Source organism: Xiphophorus hellerii, chromosome 13 (genome assembly GCF_003331165.1).
Source record: "Xiphophorus hellerii strain 12219 chromosome 13, Xiphophorus_hellerii-4.1, whole genome shotgun sequence".
In the NCBI taxonomy this organism is placed as follows: Eukaryota; Metazoa; Chordata; class Actinopteri; order Cyprinodontiformes; family Poeciliidae; genus Xiphophorus; species Xiphophorus hellerii.
Window position 1 is genome coordinate 2016518 of NC_045684.1, and position 25847 is coordinate 2042364.

The following is a 25847-nucleotide window of genomic DNA, read 5'->3' on the forward strand; positions in this document are numbered from 1 at the left end:
TTCTTCTGGATTTTTTTATTCAACTTTTGTTTTGTAATTTCCTTAACTATTAGAACAACTAATAAATATTAGTGCAACGCAATACATTTACCAGAGTAAAGCACACAGAAGCAGGCAGGATCTAAATAAAATGCATATAAATTATATATAAACATTCTGATACAAGGTAAATTCCAATGCAGAATATTTACAGAAAATGATTGTTATTGTTTGTCTGACATCAGCTGATAAGAGTCGGAGGCGCTCACTGAACTGAACACATTCAGTCAGAAAACGACGAGCTCTGAATGCATTCCATATACTCCTTGTTTGTGCCGAGCTTTGCATTATTGACGTGTGTGTCTGTGTGCAGGGAAGGGGCGAGAAAGGCAGTTTATTCTAAACTGAAGCTAAATGCTAATCGCTAACAGCTGGGTTTCTGATCAGACTGTCAGGAAAACCCAGCGCAGGGTTTGGAGAACGTTTTCTGTTTGAGCTTTGTTGATGCAAAGCCGCTTCGTTTCCGTCCCAGTTCCTCCGATCCCATGATCATTCCAGGATCTCTGCAGCTTCATGATTTGTTTTCATTTTATGTTCATGATCAGTCTGTTGCTCTTTGCTTTTTTCTTTTTCCTCCTGCTTGATTTTACCCCTAATGTCCCATTCTGTCTCTAATCTCTTTCATTTTCTCAAACTATCATAATTGCCTGCCTTTATTCTAATGTTTCTGTTAATTTTCTCCCATATTTCCACTCCCGCCTCAGATCACCATCAACCGAGGCGAGGAGTGTGTGCTGGAGGACAACTCCCAGCGCACCAAGTGGAAGGTGATCAGCCCGACTGGGAATGAAGCCATGGTTCCCTCCGTGTGCTTCACCGTCCCTCCCCCCAACCAGGAGGCCATCGACACGTCCAGCAGGTCAGACTCAAACTCTACGGCTTTTTTGAAATGTCTAACTTCAATCTGCATCAAACTGATGAACAGCAATTTATCCTGTTATCTGAATAAAAGTCCAGGGGCCGAAACAAAATCAACCCATGGCTGCAAATGGCCCTCAGATCAGAATTGTTACACTAACTTTTCTCTTTAGGTACAGTTTAAATATGCTCGTCACAAGAAACACTTTTAGTCAGTTCAAAGAATAAAAAACTATTTTTTAGGTAAATAAAAAAAATGATAAAAACAACAGAGCTGTCTTATTTCTATAGTTAATTTAAACATGCTGATCACAAGCATCAGATGGATTTTACCAGTTTAAATGTCCTGATTTACAAGAAAAAGTCCTTAATGAGTAAAAAATATATTTTAATTTAAAAAATGAAGAGATTAAACCAAATTAAATGAAATATATTAAAAATTAAAACAAGACAGCATAAATCAAAAATGGATGATGGTAATAAATAAATTTTTCTGTCAAGATTATATAATCCACATCTTTAATCAGTTTTTAAAGAACAATTAAACATTTAAAGGAACTATGTAAAGGGATGACTGCGTGTTCTGAAGCAGCTGAGGGCTTCGGTTGCGTCGCGTCGCGCTGACTGTTTCCTGTCACCTCAGGGCGGAGCAGCTCTACCAGAAGGTGATGTCTCTGTGGCATCAGCTGCATGTGAACATGAAGAGCGTGGTGACGTGGCACTACGTCCTCAAAGACATCCGGTCCGTCTCCGGCTGGACTCTGGACTCTGTGAGTCTCACACGACTCCTCAGAAAGTCCCAGGCTTTTAATCTGAAGGTCTCACCTCTGTTCTCCGCCTGTTTCCTGCGTCAGGTTCGCAGTCAGAGTCCGTCGGAGCGGCAGCAGCTGCTGGACCACATGGCGTCCCAGCTGGCCGACTTCCTGTCCGACAGCAGGGAGAGCTCGCTGTTCACGGCGGCCGAGAGACGGGAGCTGGAGCGGGACGCTCAGCAGGCGCAGCAGCACTGCCAGGACCTGCTGCTCCACATGGAAACAGGTGGGGGCGCCACCGAGCCAAAAGCTTCAGTTTACATTCACACAGCAGGAAAATACGACACAAAGACGCTTTTTCTGAACGACCCAATCCCGATCTTTTCACCGACATCGTCTTGAGTTTTACTAACACGATATTTAAAAGTAGTCAAAGCTCTATGTCTCCTAGCACCATGTTTAATCACTAACAGGAAGTCGAGGTTGTTTGAAGCAATCTGATTGGCCGATGTAGAATAGAATATATTTTATTGATTCCCAAGGGGAAATTGCTTATTTGTTGACAAGTTACTTCATCCAAGGTGTTAAATATTGGTAAATACAAATATAGCAATAAGAAATAAAACATTTATATAAATAGAATAGAAAAACATAAGTGTGATATTCTAAGTAATTAAATATGATATATGCATAAATAAAACAATAAGCATGATCATGATTTCCCCCCAAAATCTATCTTAGCCTGGTGGTCCACCAGTGTTTTTGTGTTAAAAAATGTTAGACGTTGACAGTTCAGTCAGTGAACGCATCACTTCATAATCCCACCACTCTTAACTCTGACTACACTTCAGAACAGACTTTGGATTGAATCAGCAGTCGATGCTCCACAAACAGCTGTTGCTGTTAGCTTTGCTTTCCCTTTTTTTCAGCTTCCTTTGTGTTTTTATGATTTTGTGACCATAATGTCGGCTCCGATTGCTGAATAAATTTTAAAATCGATCCAGAGAGATCCATTATTCTGTAAACAACACGCTGCTGTGGGACGTTCACCTTCTTCTCTCGCGCTTTGGAAAACCTTTCACAGAGAAATCTGATTCCCTTTGGGTTTAATTATTAGCATGAAAGACCAGAAAATCACATTTCAGCCAAACATGAGTTGATCATGAGAGCGTAGCCTGTTTGTGACCAGTGTTTCTCTTTCTGCGCAGTGGAGAAAGACGAGTCGGTGTCGCAGTCGTACCTGTCGGAGCTGCAGGACGTCACGCTGCGTCTGGACGAGGCCGAGCGCCGGCTGATGAGAGCCATCGAGACTCCGCCTCCCAGCCGGCTGTCGAGCGCCGGCTTCGACAACACGCTGCAGATCGCAGAGCAAGAGGTCAGTCTGAGCTCCATCTGCTGGGGGAAAACGGAAACTACACCTGTTAATGTTGTAGAAACTGGAAGACCTTCCTGTGTAGGAAAAGTGTATAAAATGTCTAATTGGTTTTATAAATCAGGAATTAAAAAGTTTAAGGTTCAAAAAGAGTTTTTGTAAACATGCTGTTGGGAATGTTTTCCTACAAAGTTAAATTAATGTTAGTTTGTATCTTTTTAAGTCTTTTATTTAATTTTTTTTTAGGTGGAATTACACTAAATTCAGTATTTATTTGAAGAAAATGATGAATAAAATAAATGTGTAATAAATAAGAAAGTAAATAAGACTTTTAAAGCTGCTGTATGTAACTTTTATAAAAGTTATTTTTTGCATATTTGTTGAAATTATCACCATGTGGTGATAATTTATGAGACAGATAATCTGTCAAAAAAATTAGCTTCTGATCTTCTCCCAGTGCTAACTGGAAACAACCAATCAAAGCCAGGAGGCGGGTCTTAGCGGTGTCAATCACAATATAATCTGGCGCTGCTTGTTGCTCTCTGCTCTGCTAGCATAACATGTTGTGAACGCCAAGGCTCCTTAGCATAGCAACCAATAACGGCAAATAAACATATTTCCTGTAAAGGTAAGTTGTTTCATTGTCATAGCATATTTAGCAGCGGACTCATAAGGTTGATTGACAGCGCTAAGCCCCTCCTCTTTGTTGTGATTGGTTGTTTTATTGCATTTCCTCAGCAATTCTTGGAGAACGTAGAAGAGATTGATCTTTTCACAGTTTTACAACAAAACCTTTTCTTTTATTCTGCAGCTTTAAGAGAGAGAAAACTGAAATAAAACGTTTATTTTCCTGTTTTTTCCAGAAGCTGCAGTCTGAACTGGACTCGCTGCGCTGCGGTCTGGGCGACGTTTCGCGGCGCTGCGTCCGGTTCTTCGAGGAGAAGCCGTCGTCCTCCAGCGTTCCCGTCCTGCGCTCGCAGCTCAGTCAGGCCGTGGAGAGAACCGACAGGCTGCACAACCTGTCGGCGCTCTACCTGGAGAAGTTAGTGAACCTTTTTATTCACTCACCGCACAGGGGAACGTTTTGCTTCCTTATTATTTGAAATGTTTTTTAATTTTTCACCTGTTCAGGTTAAAAACGGTCGACGTTTTGACGCGGAGCCTGGATGAAGCGGAGAGCCAGGTCAGGAAGTACGAGAACAGACTGAGCGAGGAGGACATCGTTCCCGCCGACACCGGCGCCATCCAGAACCTCAGAGACCAGCTGGAGGTAAAAACTGATTCAGACGCTTCACAGCTGCAGCTAACGATTATTTTACCTATTAATTCATTCTGCACATTTTTTATACAATATTAGAAATGCATTAAAAGATGCAAATAAATAATTCACTTCCTTTTTTAAATAAAAAATAAATATTTGATTGTTTAAAATACAATAATATTAACTTAACATTGCATCATTTGTAGCAAACGATGAATTTGCATCTTTCTAACATCAACATGTGAAAAGCTCAGCGCCCCCTGCTGGACGTAACATTATTTTTTGCATTAACTGATTAATAATTGGAAGCAAAACAAGCTAAATATGAGATTTTTTCTGAACTGGATGAAGCTAAAACATATTTACAGACAAAGGAGGTTTTATTTGTATCCTAAATGCAAAGTGTAAATATTTTTTGTACAGTTTTGGCTTAATTACTGATCTAAATGTGTTGTTCTTTAAGCAAATGATGTTTTTTTGAGTCTGCATACTCCAATTAACAATCGATTATTAAATTATTTTTAGTTTTTTATCGTCAGGAAAAAGCTAGTTGACTCTAGGGTTGAACATTTATCATAAAGTTGAACCTTTATCATGAAATTTTGACTTATCGTTAGAAGAACTGTCCTAATCTTGCAATTTTCTAAACAATTTGTTCAGTGAGAGTATGAACAGATATTGATACATTTGCAAATATCACACTCAAAAATCACCTTTTGATGTGACTTGTGTCTTAAAGAAGCATATAGCCAATGGGAATGTTTTTCAGGAGCAATATTTGTGTTTGTGGGGTTCATGAAGTTACCTAAAAAAGTGTAATAAATAGTTATTTTGTTACTTTTATTATTATCATGCTAGTACTGCAAAATGTCGTGTTAAGACTTCAAGCCCGTTATTTCAATAATCGATTGATCCGATTAATCGTTTCAGCCCTGAAGCGTATTTATTACGTCGCAGTTGATTGTCGTCGTTTTGTGGTTTTTTAGCGGTGGCAGGCGGAGCTTTCAGAACAAGAGGAGACCTTCCAGGCCCTGCAGGTCCAGCTGGGCCGGGCCAAGGAGGCGGGAGCCGAGCTCGGGAAGCTGCATGTGGACCGCAGCCCTGAGCTGGAGCGCTACCAGGAGAGAGCCAATCAGATGGCAGAGAGGTGGAGCGGCGTCAAGCAGCAAACGGAGACACGGTAGGCTGCTGCCAAGGTTTCCTTCTGCTGGATTCAAAATAATATGTTTATGATTCCTACTGGCTCAGTGACTTATATTCTATACATTAAACAAAATTATTTAAAATGGGGGATTTTTTTGTTAAATTGATGCTTTGTTTGGCGAGTGAGACATTTCAAAACATTAAATTTCGTCATATTTTAGTTTCCTGTTCCTTGCGTAGAATATTATAACAAGACATTACTAATAGAAATAATAAATATATTGTAAAGAAGTGAAGTTATCTTTTTTTAGTTAATTTGTATTGTTTTTGTCTCCAAAGTGATGTAAAAGTTTGAAAACGTTCCTTGAAACTGCGTGATTTTTACCGTAGGAACTTCTCTATTGTTTGTATCTGCAGGTGGTCGGACCTGGAGGTTCTGGGCTCGGCGCTGCAGCAGTACAGGCAGAACCACTCGGCTCTGATCCGGTGGATCGAAGAGACGACGGAGAGGCAGGAGAGAGCCCAGGCCGGACAGACGGACAGCAGGGCGCTGTCGGAGCAACTGGCCCAGCAGACGGTCCGTTCACCTCGCCTCGGAGCGCCGCCAGGGCGCCGCCGGGCCGTCAGCTAACCGTTGTCATGGTTACTCGTGTTTTCAGGCGCTGGTGGCTGAAATCGAGCAGAACCAGACCAAACTAGACGAGTGCCAGACTTACTCCAAACAGTACTGCACCTCCGTCAAGGTGAGAATCCGTCCATCCGTCCGATGAGCCTGTTGTACATGTCAGTAAATTCCCATGATGCATTTCTTCTGTAGGATTATGAGCTGCAGCTGATGACCTACAGAGCGTTTGTGGAGTCGATGCATAAATCCCCAGTGAAGAGGAGGAGGATGCACTCTTCGTCTGACGCCATCACTCAGGAGGTAACGAGCCGTTCTCGGTACAATCAATACGTATTATTGTATTGATTATAGATTGATATTACCTGAAGTTTCCCCAGTGAGTCGTTGTTGTCTGGTGAATTTTTTTCCAGTTCATGGATTTGCGGACGCGCTACACGGCGTTGGTGACGCTGACCACCCAGCATGTGAAGTACATCAGTGACGCCCTGAGGAGACTGGAGGAGGAGGAGGTCCGACCCGCTTTTACCCCAGTAACAGCCGATCCCATCCGTTTGCCTCTTATGCTAACACTTCCTCCTCTCTTCCCTCCATCCCTGCAGAAAGAGGTGGAGGAGGAGAAGCAGGCCAGGGTGGGCCAGGTTTCAGAGCTGCTGGGCTGGGTCAAAGGTCTGCGGGGTCGGACCGGCGGCCCCAGCGCCGAGTCCTCGCTGGCGGCTCAGCAGGTAGCTCACGGCTCCGTAGCGGTGAAATGTTGTCTGAAAATGGCTGCTGATCTGATCTACATGTGTTTCCTCTGAAGGCCATCAGCGAACAGCTGGCGGGGAGGAAGGAGCAGGTGGCCGAGGCCATCCGCAGCACGCAGGGCTTCCTCTGCTCCAAACAGGCCAGCAAGTACGATCACACACCAATAATCAGCTGTAATCACATGATTAAGTAAAATTAGCTCAGTAATTTCCATTCTGATTAGTATTTTTTGTTTACAGACTTCATAATCCTATTTATTTATGTTTCAATTGTTTAGTTTTTATTTCCTATTTTATTTATTGTTTTGGGTTGTTGTATTTAATTTTGGATGTTGTTTTGTAAAAACTTATCCTCTGGCTACTCTAGTAATTGTCATAGTCATTGTATCCAGGTTCGGAAAGTGGACGAAAAGTTCAGGTGCCTTATTTCTCTACTGTTTGAAACAATTTGAGGGACATTTTTGCTGCTTTGAAACCTCAAAATCGTTATTAGGCGATGATTTTCTACCACTGTAGCACAAAAATCTCATTTTAACTGTTTACTTTATATGCAGGAACATTTCTGTAACATTTAGTCCTGCTGTTTTTCCAGGTTGTCCCCGGAGGAGCGCGCTGCAGTGGAGGCTCAGCTGGACGATCTGACCGCCACCTACAACCAGCTTCTGGACAGCTCCACCCAGCAGCTGCAGCAGCTGGAGCAGCAGCTGGCCAGAGAGGAGGAGAGAAAGGTAGATGGGCTAAAAGCGAGACGGAGAGGTTTATGACAGAACCGTGCTCCGGGTAGGACAGATTCAGGAGAAATAACTGAGGTTCTTTTAAAAACACGTGGCTTTGAGTCTCAACATGCTTGCAGGCTAATGTTGAGTTTGTGGGTCGGCGAGCGTCTGTGTGTCAGCATGTTGTGTGTTCACAAAGAAAACGCCGCCATTGATTCGGTTTAACAAACATCACAGACGCTGTTCAGACACGAGCAGAGGATTCAAAGCTGAAGAAGAAATTTAAGATCCACCAGGTTTTATCTGGATGACGGAGTCTGAACCGCGTCTCTGCATGGAGTGATCCATCCTCACCTCATGAAAACCCCGCAGTCCTTCCTTTCATCTTCATTTTCACTATCATCATCATCATCATCATCAGGAAGCAAACACATGCTGAGCTGCTAACATCCAGGGCCTGAGTGGTGCAGCAGTAGATGCTCCAGTCATGATAGCGGTAAAACACTACAAAAACACAAAATCCTACCTAGTAGTCTAGTTCAAGTATTTTAGTACACTTGAAATAAGACAAAACTAACTTGCAAGTAACTTTTCAGCAAGAAATAGGAGATTATTTTGAGCTTATATTGATTAAAAAGAGCTAGTTGCTGGCAGGTTAGTTCACTTATAAGTAAGTATAGTGGCAGTATAAACTACCTTTTTTATTTTAAAAAGTAGTTTGTAAAGTAAAATAAACTACATTTTTAGTTTTGAAAAACTAGAAAAGTTATCAAATGTTTGATGAAAATCATAAAAACTACTTTATACTTTTTTCAAAGTATTTGATAAAAATTACTTTATCAAATTAGTATGTTTCTAGTTTTGAAACTAATAGAAGTTTCTACTAGAAAAGTATTAGTTTACCAGTTTTCTTCAAAACTAGTACTTTTGATAAAAACTATTACTCTTCATCAAAAGTACTTTTCTTTTTTTTAGGAAAAACTAGTACTTTTTTATCAATATTAAGGAATTATTGACCTAAAACAATCTCATATATCCTAATGAAAAGTAATTTGTAAGTTAGTATTGTCTTTGAAATTTGAAATGTAAGGTATTTGCACTACAGACTAGACAAAAATACTTGGTATTATTTTGTTTTTGAAGTGTAAAAGCAGCAGAGTGATGCATCGTTAGAACGTTGATGCATCAGAGTAGAAACAGCTTCACCGTCATTTCTGTTGCTGCGCAGTAGAAAACCTGAAACATAAAGTCAAAGCTTCCCGCTTACATTTATCCGTGTATGTGTTTAAATCTGTTAGAATGTTTGTCTCCTGGTGTTTGTAGTTTGTTGCAGCAGTCATAATCAGTTTGAGAATGTACTACCTGTTGATTTTTAAGAAAGTTTCTTGAAATTTTTAAGAAAATTTTTTAAAAGTCAAAGCTTCCTGTTTACGTTTACCCATGTATGTGTTTAAATCTGTGAAAGTGTTTGTCTCCTGTTGTTAGCATCAATCAAAATCGAATCGAATGTGTTTGAGAATTTAGTTCCTGGGTGATTTTGAAGAAAATTTCTTGCAGTGAGTCAGTGCACCTGAAGGCCAGCTGTGCAAGGCACCAACAAAAATACTCACCTCACCATTTGAGCATGTTGTGTCCAGATCACAAGAGTGTGTGTGTGTGCGTGAGAATGGCATTTTATGTTTCTTCTAATGCATTTTATTAATGTGTGAAACTTTAAACCAGCGTTTGTGCTTGAAACTCACTAACAGCTGCCAGAGGAGAAATGTGGACATCACAAGCCGAGGATCAGAGAGAGAAATGGAAACTGAGGAGAGTTTTTAGGAATAAGTCCAGGGAGCAATCACGGCCAGATGTTTTATAGCTTTATCATACTCCAGGTATCAGTTTAAGCTTAGTGTTTAAAAGATCACAACAGTGCAGGGTCATGTCAGTGTGGAGGAGCTAACATGCAGAAAGCTTGTCAGCTGTCGCGCCTCTCGTTGCCGAGCCGCACCGAGACGAGCCCAGACGGTAAGTAGCGCTCGCTTTCTCTCTTACCGGTGCCTGTTAATTTAAACAGCTTTTGTTCTTCCTCTGATTTTATCTCTTCCTTTCTTCTGTACTTTTAAATTTCCACTCTGACTTTAACTCCTCCTCATTGTGGGCTTGAATGTCGCATTAATTATTGTCTTTAAATCCTTAAATTGGATTAATTAAATTCACCCTGATTGTTCAGAAGATGCAACGTTTTTGTAGCCATCAGTAAGCTTATGTCATAAATTCTGGCACTGCTCTTTGTGTGAGAGTGAGTGTTTAAATAAATCATTAAAGTCCAAAATTAATGCCCTTCATGCTCACGATTGGTTATGTGTAAACTCACTCTAGAGCTTTTTCTGCCTGTCTTGGTACAGTTTGCTTCTTGCATGCTTGGTGCTCGGTTTAGATTAAGTTTCAACTAAACTGTTTAATACACAGAATTTGTGGCAAGTGATGGTGGGTCTTTTTTTCTTATTTCCTTATATCTAATTAGTATATTTTAACACAATAACAGAATAGTAGTAGTAGCTCTGAGTTTTGCAACCCTTTTATTATTTAAGTCAATCTGAACTGGATATTTGTTTCCGTTCTTTTTCAGAACCGAGCTGCCATTGGAGGAGTGATCGACCTGGGAACCGTGGAAACCTTCTCGGTGTTTCAGGCAGCCCAACGGGGTCTCATCGACCAGGACACCTGCAGTGTTCTGCTGGAGGCCCAGCTGGTTACGGGTGGACTCGTCCGACCAGACTCGTCAAGGGTTTATTCATTGGATCGTGGTCTAACTGAAGGCCTCATTGATGCTCACACCTGTCAGTCACTAGCGGAACTTGAGAGTGCCATGGAGTTGATAAAAGAGTCTGTAGGTGACCAAAAACTTTTGCCCGTAGCTGCAGCCATGGAGTCAGGGTTGATCACAGAAGAGGTTGGACTTCGTATTCTTGAACTTCAGATCAACAGTGGTGGACTCAGAGATTCATGTGGGAAAATCATGAGTTTGGAGCAAGCAGAGGATATGAGAGTTTTGCCTTCCAGGATCTTAAACAAACTTTACTCTAGAATTCAACACAAAGAGTTGCTCGATCCAAACACAGCTGAAAAGGTCAGCATAGAAGAACTGAAGCTGCGTTGTATTCCTGATGATGACTCAGGTCTCCTCCTCCTTCCTGTCAAACAGCAACCTGGAGGAACCGTTTGCCTCCGATCTGGAAGAAAAGTTGGCATCTTCCGCGCCGTCCAGGAGGGACTGATCGACCGGGCGGTTACCGTGAGACTTCTCGAGGCCCAGCTGTTCGCCGGTGGCATTAGTGACCCACGTTCTAGCCACCGGCTGACAGTTGGTGAGGCTGTTCGTCATGGGCTTATGGACCAGGATTTAGCTTGTGCTATGTTAGCACGACAACTGCAGAATGGGGGGATTCTTGACCCGCTCAGTAGGCAACGCCTGGATTTAGAGGAGAGCATTCGCAGGGACCTTCTCTCCCCTCGTTTGGCTCTGTTGGTCCTTGAGTCTCTTTGGACTTTTACAGGACTCCTTTGGCCTGAATCTGGAGAGCTGATGCCCATTGCAGAGGCTCTTCAACAAGGGGTGATATCAGGTGATCTAGCAAGAAACATCTTAAGACAGAGACATACCATTGGAGGGCTGTACAGTCCAGAAACCCTCAAAGTGTTACCCCTTAATCAAGCTGCAGAAAAAGACCTTGAACCTGATGTTGTAAGATGTCTTAGAGACATTCATATACCAGACGTTTTCTACAACATGAACCAGTCTGGTACTCCTTCTCTAAACCGCCTGAGCTGGGGATCGACTAGCTCCTCATCTCCTACAAGCTTCATGTGGGAAGCTTCACCAACCGATAGGGTCGATCCTGAAGTTCAAGCCAAAGACAAGCTTCTCTTTCACCTCATGACTCACAGCTATGTGGATGCGCATTCTGGAAAAAGGCTGGTACTCCTTGACCAAGATCTGGTGCTTGTAGTTAAAGACTCTTGTTTTGCTGCAGGAGAATCGAGTGAAGCCGAGTCATCAAACAAGTTGGCTGGAGATAAACTGCAGACACTGGGCAGTGGAGAAAATGTTAGAATGCCAAATGAAGCAGAAGGACACTGCTCTGATCTGGAAACTTCAGTAGATAACCTTGAAATGATGAATACAAGTGACAGTGGAAAGGACATCAGACTACCACAGAAGTTACCTGAAACCACAAACAGAGATGGTCTTTCTGATCCTGAACTTTCTGTTTACACAAAAGTACATAAAGAAAAAGAAGAAGGATCCAGTTTGCAAAGTGAAATGTTTTCATGGAACTATCAAGAAGGAATAAAATACAAAGCCAATCCTGTAGGTGGAACCATTCCTCAACATCTAGAGGTCAAAGATACAATTACAAAAACATCTTTTGAATTGGAGGAAGGCATTAAAAGTGGGACACAGCAGGAACAAATGCCAAAAGTAAAAGAAAGTAAGGAGGTAAATCTGAGAGAGGCTCAAGAATTCAAAGGTACAAAAAGTTCTCCAACCGATTTAGCAAGTGTGTCTGAAACAGTCGTTGACTTCAAGGGATCAGAGACTGTAGTTGATGAATCATTGGGGGAAGAGCAACAGGAGGACACCGAGTTGGAGAGATTGGTCCTGGAGCTCAAACAGGGAGGTCTGATGACAGAGGATGGAGAGAAGCTGCTGCCAGATGAAGCAGTAGCTCAAGGTGTCCTTCCTGGTCATGCAGCAGTTAAGTTGATGGCTCAAGCAGGCCTGTTTGGGGGATTTCTAGATGCCACCAGTGGGGAGTCACTGAGCTTGGAGGAAGTGATGCAGGAGGGCTTACTAGATGAAGATCTTATGTGGGGTGTCCTGAAGTCAGATAAAACCCTTGCCGGTGTTGTGGACATAGAGAAAGGTCAGATCTGTGGGGTGAGAGATGCAGCTCAGGCTGGACTCATTGATCCTAACACTGCTGCTCGACTCCTAGAAGCCCAGGTTGCATCTGGAGGGATTGTCGACTTACGCAGGGATAAGAAAGTCTCTGTCACTTTAGCAGCAAACCTGGGTCTAATTGAAGAAGACCAAAGAGAAGAACTGATTGCTCTTGAAAAGGCTTTCAAAGGAAAGGTTACAGACTCTGCAACAAGCCTCAGAAAGGCAAGTTTACAGCTGCAGATGGAGGGTGTTGTTGACCCTGAATCCAAGTCTACAGTTCCCTTAGAACAAGCAATTAAGAAAGGGTTAATTAGATCTGATGAGGCATATCAGGTGTTGGCAAGACAGGTGGCTGAAGGTGGCATAATACACCATGCTTCAGGAATGAGACTCTCTGTCTCTGATGCTGTAGATAGAGGACTAGTGGATCGGTCTATAGCTCCTGGGCTTGAGGAACTAGAATGGATCTATCGAGGAAAAATCAGTGCCTCGACCAAACCAGAAGCAATTACTTTCCAGGCAAAAACTGGAGCTATTTTGGATCCTGACAATGGAGTTAGGTTGACACTGACAGAAGCTGTGTCGAAGGGTCTTCTAGATGACAAGATGGCCACTGAAGTCATGGCTTCTCCGGTGGTAACGCAGGGAACAATTGACCCAAAAACTGCACAGATTGTGCCTTATTCAGAACTTGTGAGTCAGGGTAAGATTGATATTGAAACAGGCAAACGCTTCTTGGAGGTGAAGCCCTTCCAAGGTGTTCAAGATAAGCAAACCTTGGAGACCCTGACCCTCCCTGAGGCTGTTGCTTTGAAGTGGGTTGATCCAGTTCCAGCTGTACGGTTGCTCCAAAGCCAGGCAGACACTGGTGGGATCATTGATATCTACACTGGAGAGAGGCTCCCACTGCCTGAAGCTTCTGCCAGAGGTTTAGTAAGTGGTGATATGGTCAAAGAAATAGCCACCAACCAGTTTGTCAAAGGAGGTTTGGTTGATCCAGCAACTGGACAGCGAGTGTCAGACCTTAGTGATGCCATCACTTCCCGGCTGTTGACAAGAGACCTGGCTTTGGAGATCCAGGAGACACTAAAGGAAAACTTTCCAGATCATTTTACAACTGTTATAGCTACTGGGCCAAGAACTGACAGTCAAACAAGCATGTCTGCTGCAAACATTAGGACGTCCTCTGGATCTCCATCTTCTGTTAGCGGTTTAGAAGTTACGCACAATTATGACGAGACGTTCAGAAGTGAAATTTCAGATCAGTCACTGTTGCATCCTGAAGATGAGATGGTAGCAGAAATGGAGCCTGAAAGGTCAATGGATCTGTTATCCAAGTTTGCATCTAATGTTGAAAAAAGAATCCAGCAAGCCATTCAAGAGATACTGCCACAAAAACTGGATAATCACCATCAACAAGAACCCAGTGACAAAATGGAGAATGAGGGAAAACAAGGGGAGAACTTAACCAGAGGTTTCGTAAAAGAATCCACTCGGGTAATAACCGATCATACCGAAGAGGTCCAAAAAGAAGATGGCCAGGAGACAGAAAAAGATGAGTACATGGAGTGTGGATCCACTGAAAGCACAGTAATGGTCCATCATGGATCTGAAGATGTGAAGTCAGAAGAAATTATAGTAGACAGAGAAACCAAAGATCCCAGATGCTTCCCAGGGTTTCCAGCAGAGAATGAGGACCTTAAGTCTTTGCAGACCAAAAGCAGCACTGATGTGGAGCAGTCAGATCAGTTCTCTTCTTCTACAAGTAAAGAGTCAGACAACAAAAGCAAAAAGAAGAGGAAGAGTAAAAAGAAGGCAAGAGGGAAAGAAGTAGAAACTGAAACTCATCTTCCAGAGATGAAACATGATCTTCAAACTCATCACACCAGTCCAGAAACCAAAGAGATCCCAAAGGTTGCTCCTGTTACCACTGAAGAAATCACATTAGATGCAAATGTGCAGAAGTCAGACTCCTACCTTCCAATTGCTACTGACCCTTCCTCTGACGAGAGAATGGAAAGGACTGAAGAGAAAGTTGAGACTGAAAATGTTTTGGTAGATCAGGAGCAGGAAGCGGTTCTTCTTGAACCAAACACTGAGATGGAGGAAGATGCAACCAGGACAATATTAGGTAGAACTCCAGAGAAGGTTGATATGAAGGTAGAAGAAGAGGAATCAGTGATGGAGCAGGAAGAAGTTTCTCTTAAACCAAACACTGAGATGGAGGAAAATGAAGCTAAAACAATGTTACTAAAGTTTTCACAAGAGGATTATAAGCAGGAAGAGGTAAAAAAGGAATTTATGGAGAAGGCTTTGATTGCTAGACAACTGGAAGCGCCAGAGGTGCAGAAGAGCATAGAAGCAGAATCTCTGACAAAGTCAAGTCTTAAAGAGGATGAGAAAGCAGCCTTGATTCTGAAAGCTAAAGAGAGCATTCTTAAGAAAGTGTTTGAGAAGGGAGTGAGTGAAAAACAGGCAGCCCAACAGCTGGAGGCGCTGAGGAAGAAGAAGCAAAGGAAAACAGGCGGTAAGAAGACAGAAACTAACGGTGAAGAAGGTGACGCTGACAGGAGAAGCTTTGCTTTACCTAAAGACCATAAAGACCAAGTAACTGTCAAAAAGGACCCCATTGAGCTGCAGAGAACACCTGGAGAAATTCCCGCAGTACAAGAGACGCTTGGAGCATCTTCAAGTGAAAACATCAGGGCTAAGCAGAAAGATGTTGAGACTCTTCCAACAGGCTCAAAAAGTAAGAGAAGCAAGAAGAGCAAAAAGCTAAAACCAACTGGAGACAAACCTGAGATGGAGAAGGCACCCACAGATCTGAAAGATCCAAAATACACCACAAAATCTCCTCCTGAACCGGAGTCAGACGGCACAGTTTTGAAGGAATACCTGAAGGTGAGCACTGATGATGATCAGGCAGCTGGAGCAGCTACCAAGAAATCAAAGAGTCTTAAACCAACCAAATATCAGCTTGAGTTGGAGAATGTAACACCAGATGGGAAAATGGGTTCTGGCCTGCAAGTTACAAAGATGATCTCAAAATCTAATGCAAAACAACTGCCAGAAAGCAGAATTTTGTCTGAAGATCTCAATGTGAGCACTGACACTGATGATCAGTCAATAGGTGCAGCTACCAATAAGACAAAGAGTCTAAAACCAACCGAGATGGAGAAGGTAACATCACATATGAAAGATCCAGAAAATACAACAATTTCACTTGCAGAACCGGAGTCGGACGGAAAAGTTTTGACTGAAAACGTGAAGGTGAGCATTGATGATCAGTCAGTTGGTGCAGCTACCACGAAGCCTAGAAGTCTGAAACCATCTGAAGATCAGCCTGAAATGGAGAAGGCAACTTCACATCTAAAAGATACAAAATCAGCTGCAGAACCAGAATTGGACAGCATAGTTTTGACTGAAGACATGAAGGATATTAATTATCAGTCTGTTGTTGCAACCGCCAAGAAGTTAAAGAGTCAGGATGAACAGCCAGAGGTGGAGAAGCTAAGACCAGATGAGAAAGTGGGTTCTGACCTGAAAGATATGGAAATCACCTCAAAATCTGGCACAAAGCAACAGCCAGAAAGCAAAATTTTGTCTGAAGACCTAAAGGTGAGCACTGATACTGATGATCAGTCAGTTGGTGCAGCTACCAAGGAACCAAAGATGCTAACTAAACATCAGCCTGAAGTGGAGAAGTTACTCTCAGTTCTGATAGATCCAAAATATATGAGAAAATCACCTGCAGAACCGGAGTCAAACGGCACAGTTTTGACTGAAGACATGAATGTGAGCCCTGATGATGACCAGTCAGTTGGTGTAACTACCAAGGAGCCAAAGAGTGAAAAACCAGCTGAAGATCAGCCTGAGCTGGAGAAAATCACCTCCGATGGAAAAGTGGATTCTGACCTAAAAGATATAAAAATAACCTCAGGATCTGATGCAAAGCAACCAGAAAGCAGATTATTATCTAAAGATTTAACTGTGATCACTGATACTGATGTTCAGTCAGTCAGTGACCCTGCTAGACCATCAGATGTTGGTAAAGCCAATCAGAAAGACCCTGAAGGAGGCAAAAGTCTCCAAAAAAGTCAGACCGAACGAGCTGCAGGATTACACTTAGACCAGAGTGACTTGACAGATTTATCTCAGGAGGTTTCTAGCAAACAGGAGAGGAAGTCCTTGGCTCAGCCTGCTGCTCCTGACCCACATTCTGAGAAAAGCAAAAGGAAGGAAAACCTGCAGCCACCTGCAGCTGAAAGCTCTGATGTTTCTGAATCTTTAACAAACCTCCAGCAACATCTGGATTCTCCAGAAACTGCTGCTTTATCTAAAGAGGATGCTTCAATTGAATCTGAATCTCTAAAAGTGACTGAGGTGGATCTGAGCAATGAGAGCCTAGAAGACGAAGAAAAAGTTTCCAAGAATCTAGAAACTCTGTCGACCAAGGAGAAAGCACAGTCCACAGGAAGCAAGGTACGATGAGGCTTTGTTTAGATTTAGCTGCAGATATAAATATTTGTTACTCTTTGGATGTAAAAATGTAAACATTGTCTCCCTCCAGTCATCTTTATTGCGTCAGGAATGTCTTGAACATGACCAGCGAATCATAGCGCTGCTCTCCATGGTCCGACACGTTGAAGTCCGACTAAAACAGCAGCAGCAGTCGGTGGGCCGCAGCCTCGTCACGTTGGACGGCATCATCAACCGGACTGAGGTAAAGTACTTTGCTTAGTTCCCATAGTTAGACAAGCAGTTTATGGATTAAAACCCAACAGAATCAATCAAACGTTTGTTTTCCTTTTCTAATCCTCTCGCCAGACTCTGGACCTTGAACTCTCCGACTTGGAGCCTGAGATAAAGAAAGAAGTTGAAGCTGCAGAGCGACTGTTGAAGCCCAGACCGACCGACGTTCCTCCGCAGCTACTGCTGGCCTTGGAGAAAGATGGGCGGAGCTTAGCCCGAGCTTACGAAGTGGCTCGGTCGCTCTCGGAGAGCGTCCTGCAAAGTCTGCGGAACCACAGAGACTCGTGCAAGGTAAGAGATCCAGAAAACAGCGGATGGAAGCGACGGCAGAGGCTGGATCGCTCAGAGGTTGGTTTGAACTCTTTCAGGATGTGGTGGCAGCTGAGCAGAAATCTTTGGGACAACATGTGGACAGGCTGCTGTCCTGGTTGAGTGAGACAGAGGCTCAGATGGACAGAGACACGGCGGGGAAGGATGGGGATCTCTGCAAGGTGATCTCATACAAACATGCAATATATGGAGATAAATTGGTTCCATTAACAAAAAAATCAAAATGAAAAAAAATATTTTCAGCTTCAGTGTTAATGGCCCAGATCTCATCCTAGTTAAAAATCTGCCAGATAACATGCATCAAGGTGATTTGTAGACATTTTTTAAAAAGCCAACGCGTTCTTCGACGTGAGAGACGTTGCTTAGTTGTGTTTTGCTCTTTCCTGGTAACGAGCTCTGAGGTTTTCCTTTCTCTCCCCCTGAAGGAGCTCCAGTCTTCGCTGTCGACTTGCTCCGACGAAGTCAGCAGCCTGGTCTCCGACATCCAGCTCTTCATCTCTGAGCGCGCTCAGGACCTGGCTCCCGAGCAGAGCAGGCGGCTCCTGGAGCAGCTGCAGCAGCTGCAGACGGCCTTCCACCACACATCGAGCCGAGCCGAGGCCTGGGCCGGCGCTCTGTCCGCTCAGCGCGGCAGGGAGGAGGAGGAGAGGCGGCGCCAAGAGAGGCGCAGGGAGGAAGAGGAGGAGGACAGAGAAAGGAAAAAAGCGAGGGAGAGAGAGGTTTGGAAGGAAATGAATGGGATTCAGTTGTTGCTCTTCTCCTCTCCCTGCATTTAACTCTGAACAAGCTTTCAGACTTCATTTTTTACCCACTAACTTCCATTTAATCCCTTTACAAACCATCAAAACCTGAAGGATTATTTTGTTTCCTTTAACAGTTGTGTGGAGAACTTATGAACCCTTAATATCTTACCAGAGGTGGAGAAATATGCAAATACTTAAGTAAACGTACAAATATACAACAAAAAAGTACCCTAGTAAAAGTACCACATCAACATTTTAACTTGAGTAAGAGTAAGTATCTGCTTTTAAAAATACCTAAAGTATTGAAAATAAAAGTACTTGTTGATTATATTTTCTAGAACTTGTGTCAAACTCAAGGTCTGGGGGCCAAATCAGGGCCGGAAAAGCTTTTTATGGGGCCCTGTAGACTCTAAAGGGCCCCATAAATGGAATCACCAAGAGAGCAACAGTTGCTGGTTGTAATTTCCAAAGTATTTTGACACTTTATAGAGAGGAAATAGTAAACTTTTAGCTTAGTGGATTTACCCCAGGGTCAGAGGGTGTAATAAGTTAGTTAGGCTCAGATAAATGACGAAACGAGTTCCATCTCACACTCTATAAGGCTAAGTTAAAGGTTAAAGGTCATGACAGGACAGTTGAAAAAGCCCTGAACCAGTTTGGAAGGGAGGAATTAAGAAGTCTCTTCTCTCTAAAAACCTGATGGCAGCAGAACTCAGTTTAGCAAAGCTTCATCTGAATGAAGGACCAAAGTCCCATGCTGCAGAGCTCTGGCCTAGTCAAAGTCTGGACATTAAACCTGAAAGACTTTAACAGAGGTGTACAAATCCCAAATGTCTGTAAACCTGAATGAAATAAAGTCACTTTGGCAAGAAAATGTAAGAAGCAGATCAAGTTTTGGTTCCAGAAGCCGTTCTCTACACAACCCTGCTCCTCTAAACCCCGACGCTGCCGCTGCTCACTCTGTGTTTTTCCTTCCCTGCACGTCTGTTACAAAGTGTTTTGTATTAACCTGTTTGCATTGCTCTTCCAGATCGCCACAGAAGAAATCGCTTGCATCACCGCGGTAACGACTACCAAAAAAACGTCTTTCTGGCTACGGCGCTTTACTGTTCTTCCTCCTGTCACTCTGAACCCAGAGGAAGAGGAGGAAAAACAGCAAACAAACAAACAAATACATGTTTGATTTCCTTTGTGTTGTGTGTTTTTAAGTCTGTGTGAGTGAGTGATTTCTGGACACAATCTGCTCAAAGCTTTGCCAAGTGTGCACTTCATGAGTTCTGTTTAGCTGCAAATGCCAGAATCAGTGAGGAAACGTTCAAAATGCTTTTGTCGCCCTCTGCAGGTCAGGTTGATAATGTCGGGGTTCCTCATTGTTTTGTGTGTGGCTCTCTGCTGCCTCGTCTCTCTCAGGTGGTGCAGCAGCAGAAAGCAGAGTGCTCTCAGAAACTGGAAGGCCTCAACGCCTGGTTGGCCGGAGCCTCAGGCCTGCTGGCCAGTCAGAGGGCTGGACCGGAGTCAGGTGACGTCAGCGCCCTGCAGGAGAGGCAGAAAAAGCTGAAGGTAAAGAATGACGGCTCACATTAACCTCACAGGGTTCATACAGACTGCACAGTTTGCTAATAAGATGAAATCTAAGATTCAATTTGGAAAACATTAGTTATAATTGAAACCAAACATTTTCATTCACCTGATAGACATTTTTTTTCTCATTGACTGAAGTTACATCAGACTAAACTTTTCTTGTTTTAGGTCATTTGGAATAACTAATTAATTTCTATTTGCAAAATGTCAGAAAACTTAGCAAGAACGTTTTTGTGTAACTTTCTTAATATTTTGTTTAAGCATTTAATTTGATCAAGATCAGTTACCTTGACAAGATTTGTTTGTAATGTTTCAGTGTAGCAAATATTTATTATTCCTAATGCCTCAATTGTAAGAAAGATTAACTTATATTTCATACATGAACAAAGTTATTAAAATGTTGGGATTTTTTTGTTAAACTAGTATTTTGTTCTTGGACCAGTCAGATCTATAGGATGTGGGAAAGAGACATTTCAAAACAAAGTCTGTATACTCCAGTTAACGATTAATCACGATTAATCGATTAATCATTTTTGATTTTCTTCCTGGCTCCAGGAGATGCAGAGGAACCTGCAGGCGAAAGCCGACGGCGTGGCTCAGGCCGTCCGGTCGGTGGAGGAGTTTATGGCAGAGAAAGGAGACAATCTGAGCGCAGAGGAGAAGAAGAACCTCCAGGTGGCGCTGGAAAGACTGAAGGAGCAGTACGGCGCCCTGACGGACTCCACGAACACCTCACTGTCAGAACTCGACGACGCCATCAGTACGACCGTACAGCAGAACACGCAGAGGGTGAGAGCCGAGTCTGAACATCCAGGCTGCTGCTACACTGCAAAAAAACAACATTTTTACCAAATATTTACGTAATTGCTAGTGCATATATGTTGGTACACTAGAAATCAGACAAAACTAACTTATTACAAGTAATAAAAATATTTTTAAACAAAGTTGTTTTTATCTTAAATGCAAAATCTATTTTTATTTCATACTGTTTTGGATAAATTAGTGCTCTGAATATGTTTTTATTTTTTCTGAAAATTGCCGGTTTTGAATATGTCTACTCCAGCTAATGATTGATTACCAATTAGCTGAATTCAATAATTGAATAATTACAATTAATCTCATTGATTCAGTCCTAAATACTTTGTTTTATTTAAATAATGAATGCGTAAAAATGGTCAGTACTTATTTATTGCTCAATAAACTAAGTGTTATTTTAAGTGTAGTAAATGATTTCCAGTAGAAACTAGACTAAAACACTTGGTAAGATTTGTGTTTTTGTATTCTGGCATTCAGTCTTTCCTTCTGGTCTGCAGGCGAAAGCGGTGGAGGAGCTTCAGGAAACCCAAAGCCAGATCGACTCCCTGCTTTCCTCTTTCAGCCAACTGGACCGGGTAGCAGCGCCGCTGGATGTGCTGGACTCTTCCGTTTCACCACCGGAGGGCGCTGTGGAGTCGCACACAGAGATGCTGCAGGTTGATTCCTGTACTTTTACTTTTAGGTTTGGTATTTTCAGTAATCTGTCAGTTTTAACCGGTGAAACTCGACTGTCCGCTCGCAGTCGGAGCTGCAGCAGCTCCAGGCTCAGCAGGCGCAGCTGCTGCAGATCAGCCAATCGACTCGCTCCCTGCTGGAGCAGCCCGACTCCACGGTTCCCCCCGAGGAGAAGCAGCGGCTCCGGGCCGCACTGGACCGGCTGCAGGCCCAGCACCAGGACAGGCTGCACAGCTGTCAGGTATAAACACTTAGAAAATACATTTATCATCTGTTTGGGTTTTTTTTTATGTTCCTCTGCTGTAATTTTTACCTCCTGATTTACATTGTAATTTATTTTTGGTTCATTAATCATGGGGCTCATTAGGAAAATATACATAAATTTAAACAATACGTTTGACATATTTACATATTTGTTTGGGCTATTCATACATGTTTATGTCTCAAACCTGATTATTTTTAATTCATTATTTATTAATATCAGTATTTTTATTATTGATTTATTATTTGTAATGATAACACATATAATTAAATAAAAAATATAATAAAATATTTTTATTATTGCTACTGATATTTTTATTTTCTTATTATAAATATTAAAATTGTTTTAGGGTTACAAATGAATAAAAAAAAAAGTTAAAATATATAATTTTGGGAAAGAAGGAAAGAATTAAATTAGCTGATAAAGAGTTTAAGTAAAAACATTTAATTTACTCTTTAGAAGGGCATTAATTTGTTTACATATTGTTAATTACAGTTTTTATTTTAATATTATTTGGGTTTCTTTTTTTTTAACTTTCCTTTGTACATTTTTGTTTCAAAATATCAATCTACAAAATTATTGTAAAGTTAAACAGACAGAGGAAAGTTTCCAGTTGAAAAAAGAAAAATAAATATTAATTTGTATGCAATTTATTGGCATGATATTTATTATTAGAACTTAGATTTAATTGAAATTCTTACTGTTATTACTTTCTTTCTCTCCTGCGTTCATATAGATGTACTCATCCTATTCTGCTGCCTTAAGTCTTGTATTATAGTAAATATTTTTGGTTTTAGGAGCGTCTGAGGAAATCTGAGGCTCTGCAGGACGAGCTGACCAAATTCCTCCAGGAACACGGAAACCTGGGCGCCTGGCTGGAACTGAGTGAACAGGAGCTGCGTTCTTTGGGGGAAGGAGAAACTGACGCGCAGGGCCTGAAGGACAGGCTGGAGGAGCACAGAAAGGTGCAGCAGAAACTCCTCAAACAGATTTCACTCCAGCTTAACGCTTTAAATGTTTATGAGACGGATTTAAGACTAAACTTTCTCAGGTTTGAGATTATGAGCTTCGCTCTGTTTCCTGAAAATGAGTCAGAAATGTCCAGATATGCTGCTGGTTTCTGAGAAGTAGCTCCGATTAGCAGCACTTAGCTGGGACGTTTTCTCTGCTAATCATGCATTAAAGCTCCGATAAGCTATCAGAGTTCTAAATCTGCAGCCAAATAGTTTGGTATTATTTTCCTAAAATGCCTCCAAATCAACATGTTTGTTTTTTCTTTAAATCACATTTTTCCCACACTGATCCCCAGACTTTTGCTAACTCAGGATTCATACGGATGCTTGAAATCCTTAAAATCTTTGAATTTCAATGAAGCGTTTTCAAGGTTTGGAAAGTTGTTGTTTTTTTCTTTGTATATTGTGTTTCAGCATTTAATTTGAGCATGAAGGTCATTTACCTTAACGTTATTTATTTGTAATGTTTCAATGAAATGAATATTTAGCAATTAAAGTCAGCTTATATTTTAAATGTTAACATTGAAATTTGGGAGTTTTAGTTAGATTAGCGTTTTGTTCAGTTAGGTAAGAGACATGAAAACATAAAATGATATTTAAGGTGCACGAACCTTTAAATGTCATCTTTGTGCTAAATTCAACGTGTCGTTTGCTGTAAATGTGTTTCTTCCCAGCTGGGTGAAGATGTAATCTGCCACAAGGCCGACCTTCGCTTCGTCTCCATCTCGGGCCAGAAAGTGCTGGACTCCGTTCAGGGCGCTCTGGAGCAAGCTGGAGGTTCTGACCCGGCTCTGGACGGCATCAAGCGGCTCGTCTCTGACAAGCTGCAGGACACCAACCACAGATACACGACGCTGCACACCAAGGTGAGGCGCTGCGCCCTGTTCTGTTTCTGGCTCACGTTTTTTCTCGCTCCGTTTGAATAAAAACGTTTGGTTCAGTCGACAGAGCTGGGCGGCCGGTTGGGGGGCCTGTTGGAGCGGTACCAGCAGTACCAGGACGAGGTGGTGTCCATTCATTCCTGGCTCAGCGCTCACGAGCAAAACCAAAGCACAGCCAAGTCCAGCGGAGACACGGACCCGCAGAACCTCCAGAACTCCCTGCGGCAGGTTCAGGTGCAGAACAGGAAGCAGTTCCTCCAGGACGTCAACATCGCAGCTTTTAATGCAAATTCACTCATCATCCATTAACCTGTCATAACAAATTCTGCTGGACGATAAATCATCGCAGAAGTAATTGATAACATTCAGTCAGTGCAATTATAAAAGCCAATGGGGAAAAAAAACTTTTTCAGCAAAATGCACAGGAGCTTGCATAAATAATTCCTTAATATTAATGAAAAAGTACGAGTTTCACTGGTGTGTGTGTGTATGTGTGTGTGTGTGTGCAGCTGCTGCAGGACGAGCTGGCCGAGCGCTCGGTCCAGCTGGAGAAGGTGAAGCGAGCAGGAAGAGATCTGGTCAGCGCCGACGAATCTCCGTCTCTGAAAGCCGTTGACATCCTCTGCGCTGCAGGTGACGCCATCTTCCAGACCGACTTTCTTCTTCTTCTTTGAATTGAGTGGCTAAGCGTTTCTTTACCTTGCAGACGGGTTGGAGAAGCGGTTCGGCAGCCTGTCCACATCGGTGTCGGAGCGGGCCGAGCAGCTGCAGACGGCCGTGGCCCAGTCCGTCAGCGTCCAGGAGGGCCTGAAGGGCCTGCTGGGCTGGCTGGACCAGCTGGTTCTGAACCCCGGACCGGTCCAGCCCACCGCCCAGGCCGTGCAGGACGCGCTGACCCAGAACCAGGTAGGAGCAGAGGGGGTTAAAAACATTCAGCAGATATAAAACGGTCAGAACTGATGAAGAGGAGGCCATGTTTCAGTTTTTAACTTAAATTCAGAAATATGAAGATTTCTGATGATTTCTGCCTGTAACAAACTCAGGAAGTCATGTTGACCCTTCACAATAAAACTTTCTGCTGGGTGTATCTGAAGAAATTTACTTTACACTGAAATTTACTGGATATTGTCATCCATCCATCCAGATGACTGTCTTGTTTCTAATTTCTTGTTGTTTTTCTTCTTCTCTTTTCTCCCCAGAAACTTCGTCAGGAGCTCCTGTCCAGGCAGGGCAGCGTGGAAGCGACACGCGACGCCGTCCCCAAGCTCCTGCAGAGCTCGGACGCCTCCTCGGCTCCGGGCCTCCACAGCAGCCTGGACGACCTGACCCGGCGCTACGCCGCGGCCCAGAGCAGCCAGGCGGAGCGGGAGGCCCAGCTCAAGGGGCTGCTGCCCTGGCTGGAGAGCTACGAGAGGCTGAGCGCCGACCTGCAGGCCTTCACCCAGAGCAGACTGAAGGCCCTGAGTCCCGCCGGACACCCGGACCGCAGCGTCCACGACTACAGGCAGACCGTCGAGGTCAGCGGAGTTCTCCTCCTCAGCAGAAGCTTTCTACTTCGTCGCCGTTCTAACGTTTTCGATCGTTGTGGTTCCAGGAGGTGAAATCTGAGCTGGAGCAGGAGGCGGGCCAGCTGAAATCCTTCCGCGGCCTCGGCGCCGAGCTCAGCCAGTCCAGAGCGCTCAGCGACACCCAGAACCTGCTGGAGAACGTCAAAGATGTGACTGATGAGTTCACCAAGCTGGAGGAAAACGTCAACGAAAGGTAAAAAAATAATAAAAAGACACAAGGGGGCGCTAGACACACATCAGCCTCTCATCTGCTGAATCTTTACTCTGCAAAAATAAAGTTTTAACAAGTATTTTGGTCTGGATTCTATTGCAAATATTTTAAATGATCCCTTAATATTGATGAAAAAGTACGAGTTCCACTGGCATGGAGAAATGTCTTGTTATACGTAAAATAATCTGGAACTTTTTTATCAATATTAAGGAATTATTTACTATAAGCAAGCTCAGATTTAAAGTTTTTACTAGAAACTAGACAAAAATACTTGGTGAAATCTTGTGTTTTTTAAGTGTAAACTAGGACTGAAGTGATTAACCAAATTAATCATGATGAATAATGGTCAACTAATTAAGTAATAGATTAATCAATATTAACTCTTTATTTATTAAGACCCAAATAAAGAACATTTGTTGAAAAAACAACATATTCTGAGCAATAATTAAACCAAAACTGTACAAAATAAATATTAATATTGCACTAAAGATAAAAACAAATGATTTACCCTAAACTACTCAAACACCTAGTTTTAGTTTTAGTTTCACTCGGTTCAAAGAAATTCCATATTAC

The 25847-nt window shown here is 42.7% G+C and overlaps 1 protein-coding gene across 18 annotated transcripts in view; it reads left to right on the top strand.

The window, feature by feature from the left end:
• The window catches only part of macf1a (microtubule actin crosslinking factor 1a), a 212946-nt gene that overhangs the window by 104279 nt on the left and 82820 nt on the right, over positions 1-25847 (top strand). For all 18 annotated transcript variants that reach the window (XM_032580101.1, XM_032580102.1, XM_032580103.1 and 15 more), the window contains 30 exons: positions 744-898; positions 1541-1667; positions 1752-1935; positions 2858-3024; positions 3885-4063; positions 4153-4291; positions 5269-5462; positions 5843-6002; positions 6085-6168; positions 6243-6350; positions 6461-6559; positions 6650-6772; positions 6850-6941; positions 7386-7521; positions 10124-16924; positions 17013-17165; positions 17270-17485; positions 17563-17685; positions 17950-18243; positions 19678-19827; positions 20404-20637; positions 21162-21320; positions 21407-21580; positions 22399-22566; positions 23289-23480; positions 23556-23729; positions 24005-24128; positions 24202-24401; positions 24695-25012; positions 25090-25256. In XM_032580101.1, coding sequence (XP_032435992.1) covers positions 744-898; positions 1541-1667; positions 1752-1935; positions 2858-3024; positions 3885-4063; positions 4153-4291; positions 5269-5462; positions 5843-6002; positions 6085-6168; positions 6243-6350; positions 6461-6559; positions 6650-6772; positions 6850-6941; positions 7386-7521; positions 10124-16924; positions 17013-17165; positions 17270-17485; positions 17563-17685; positions 17950-18243; positions 19678-19827; positions 20404-20637; positions 21162-21320; positions 21407-21580; positions 22399-22566; positions 23289-23480; positions 23556-23729; positions 24005-24128; positions 24202-24401; positions 24695-25012; positions 25090-25256 — 11594 coding nt within the window. The remainder of the gene's footprint in view (positions 1-743; positions 899-1540; positions 1668-1751; positions 1936-2857; positions 3025-3884; positions 4064-4152; positions 4292-5268; positions 5463-5842; positions 6003-6084; positions 6169-6242; positions 6351-6460; positions 6560-6649; positions 6773-6849; positions 6942-7385; positions 7522-10123; positions 16925-17012; positions 17166-17269; positions 17486-17562; positions 17686-17949; positions 18244-19677; positions 19828-20403; positions 20638-21161; positions 21321-21406; positions 21581-22398; positions 22567-23288; positions 23481-23555; positions 23730-24004; positions 24129-24201; positions 24402-24694; positions 25013-25089; positions 25257-25847) is intronic.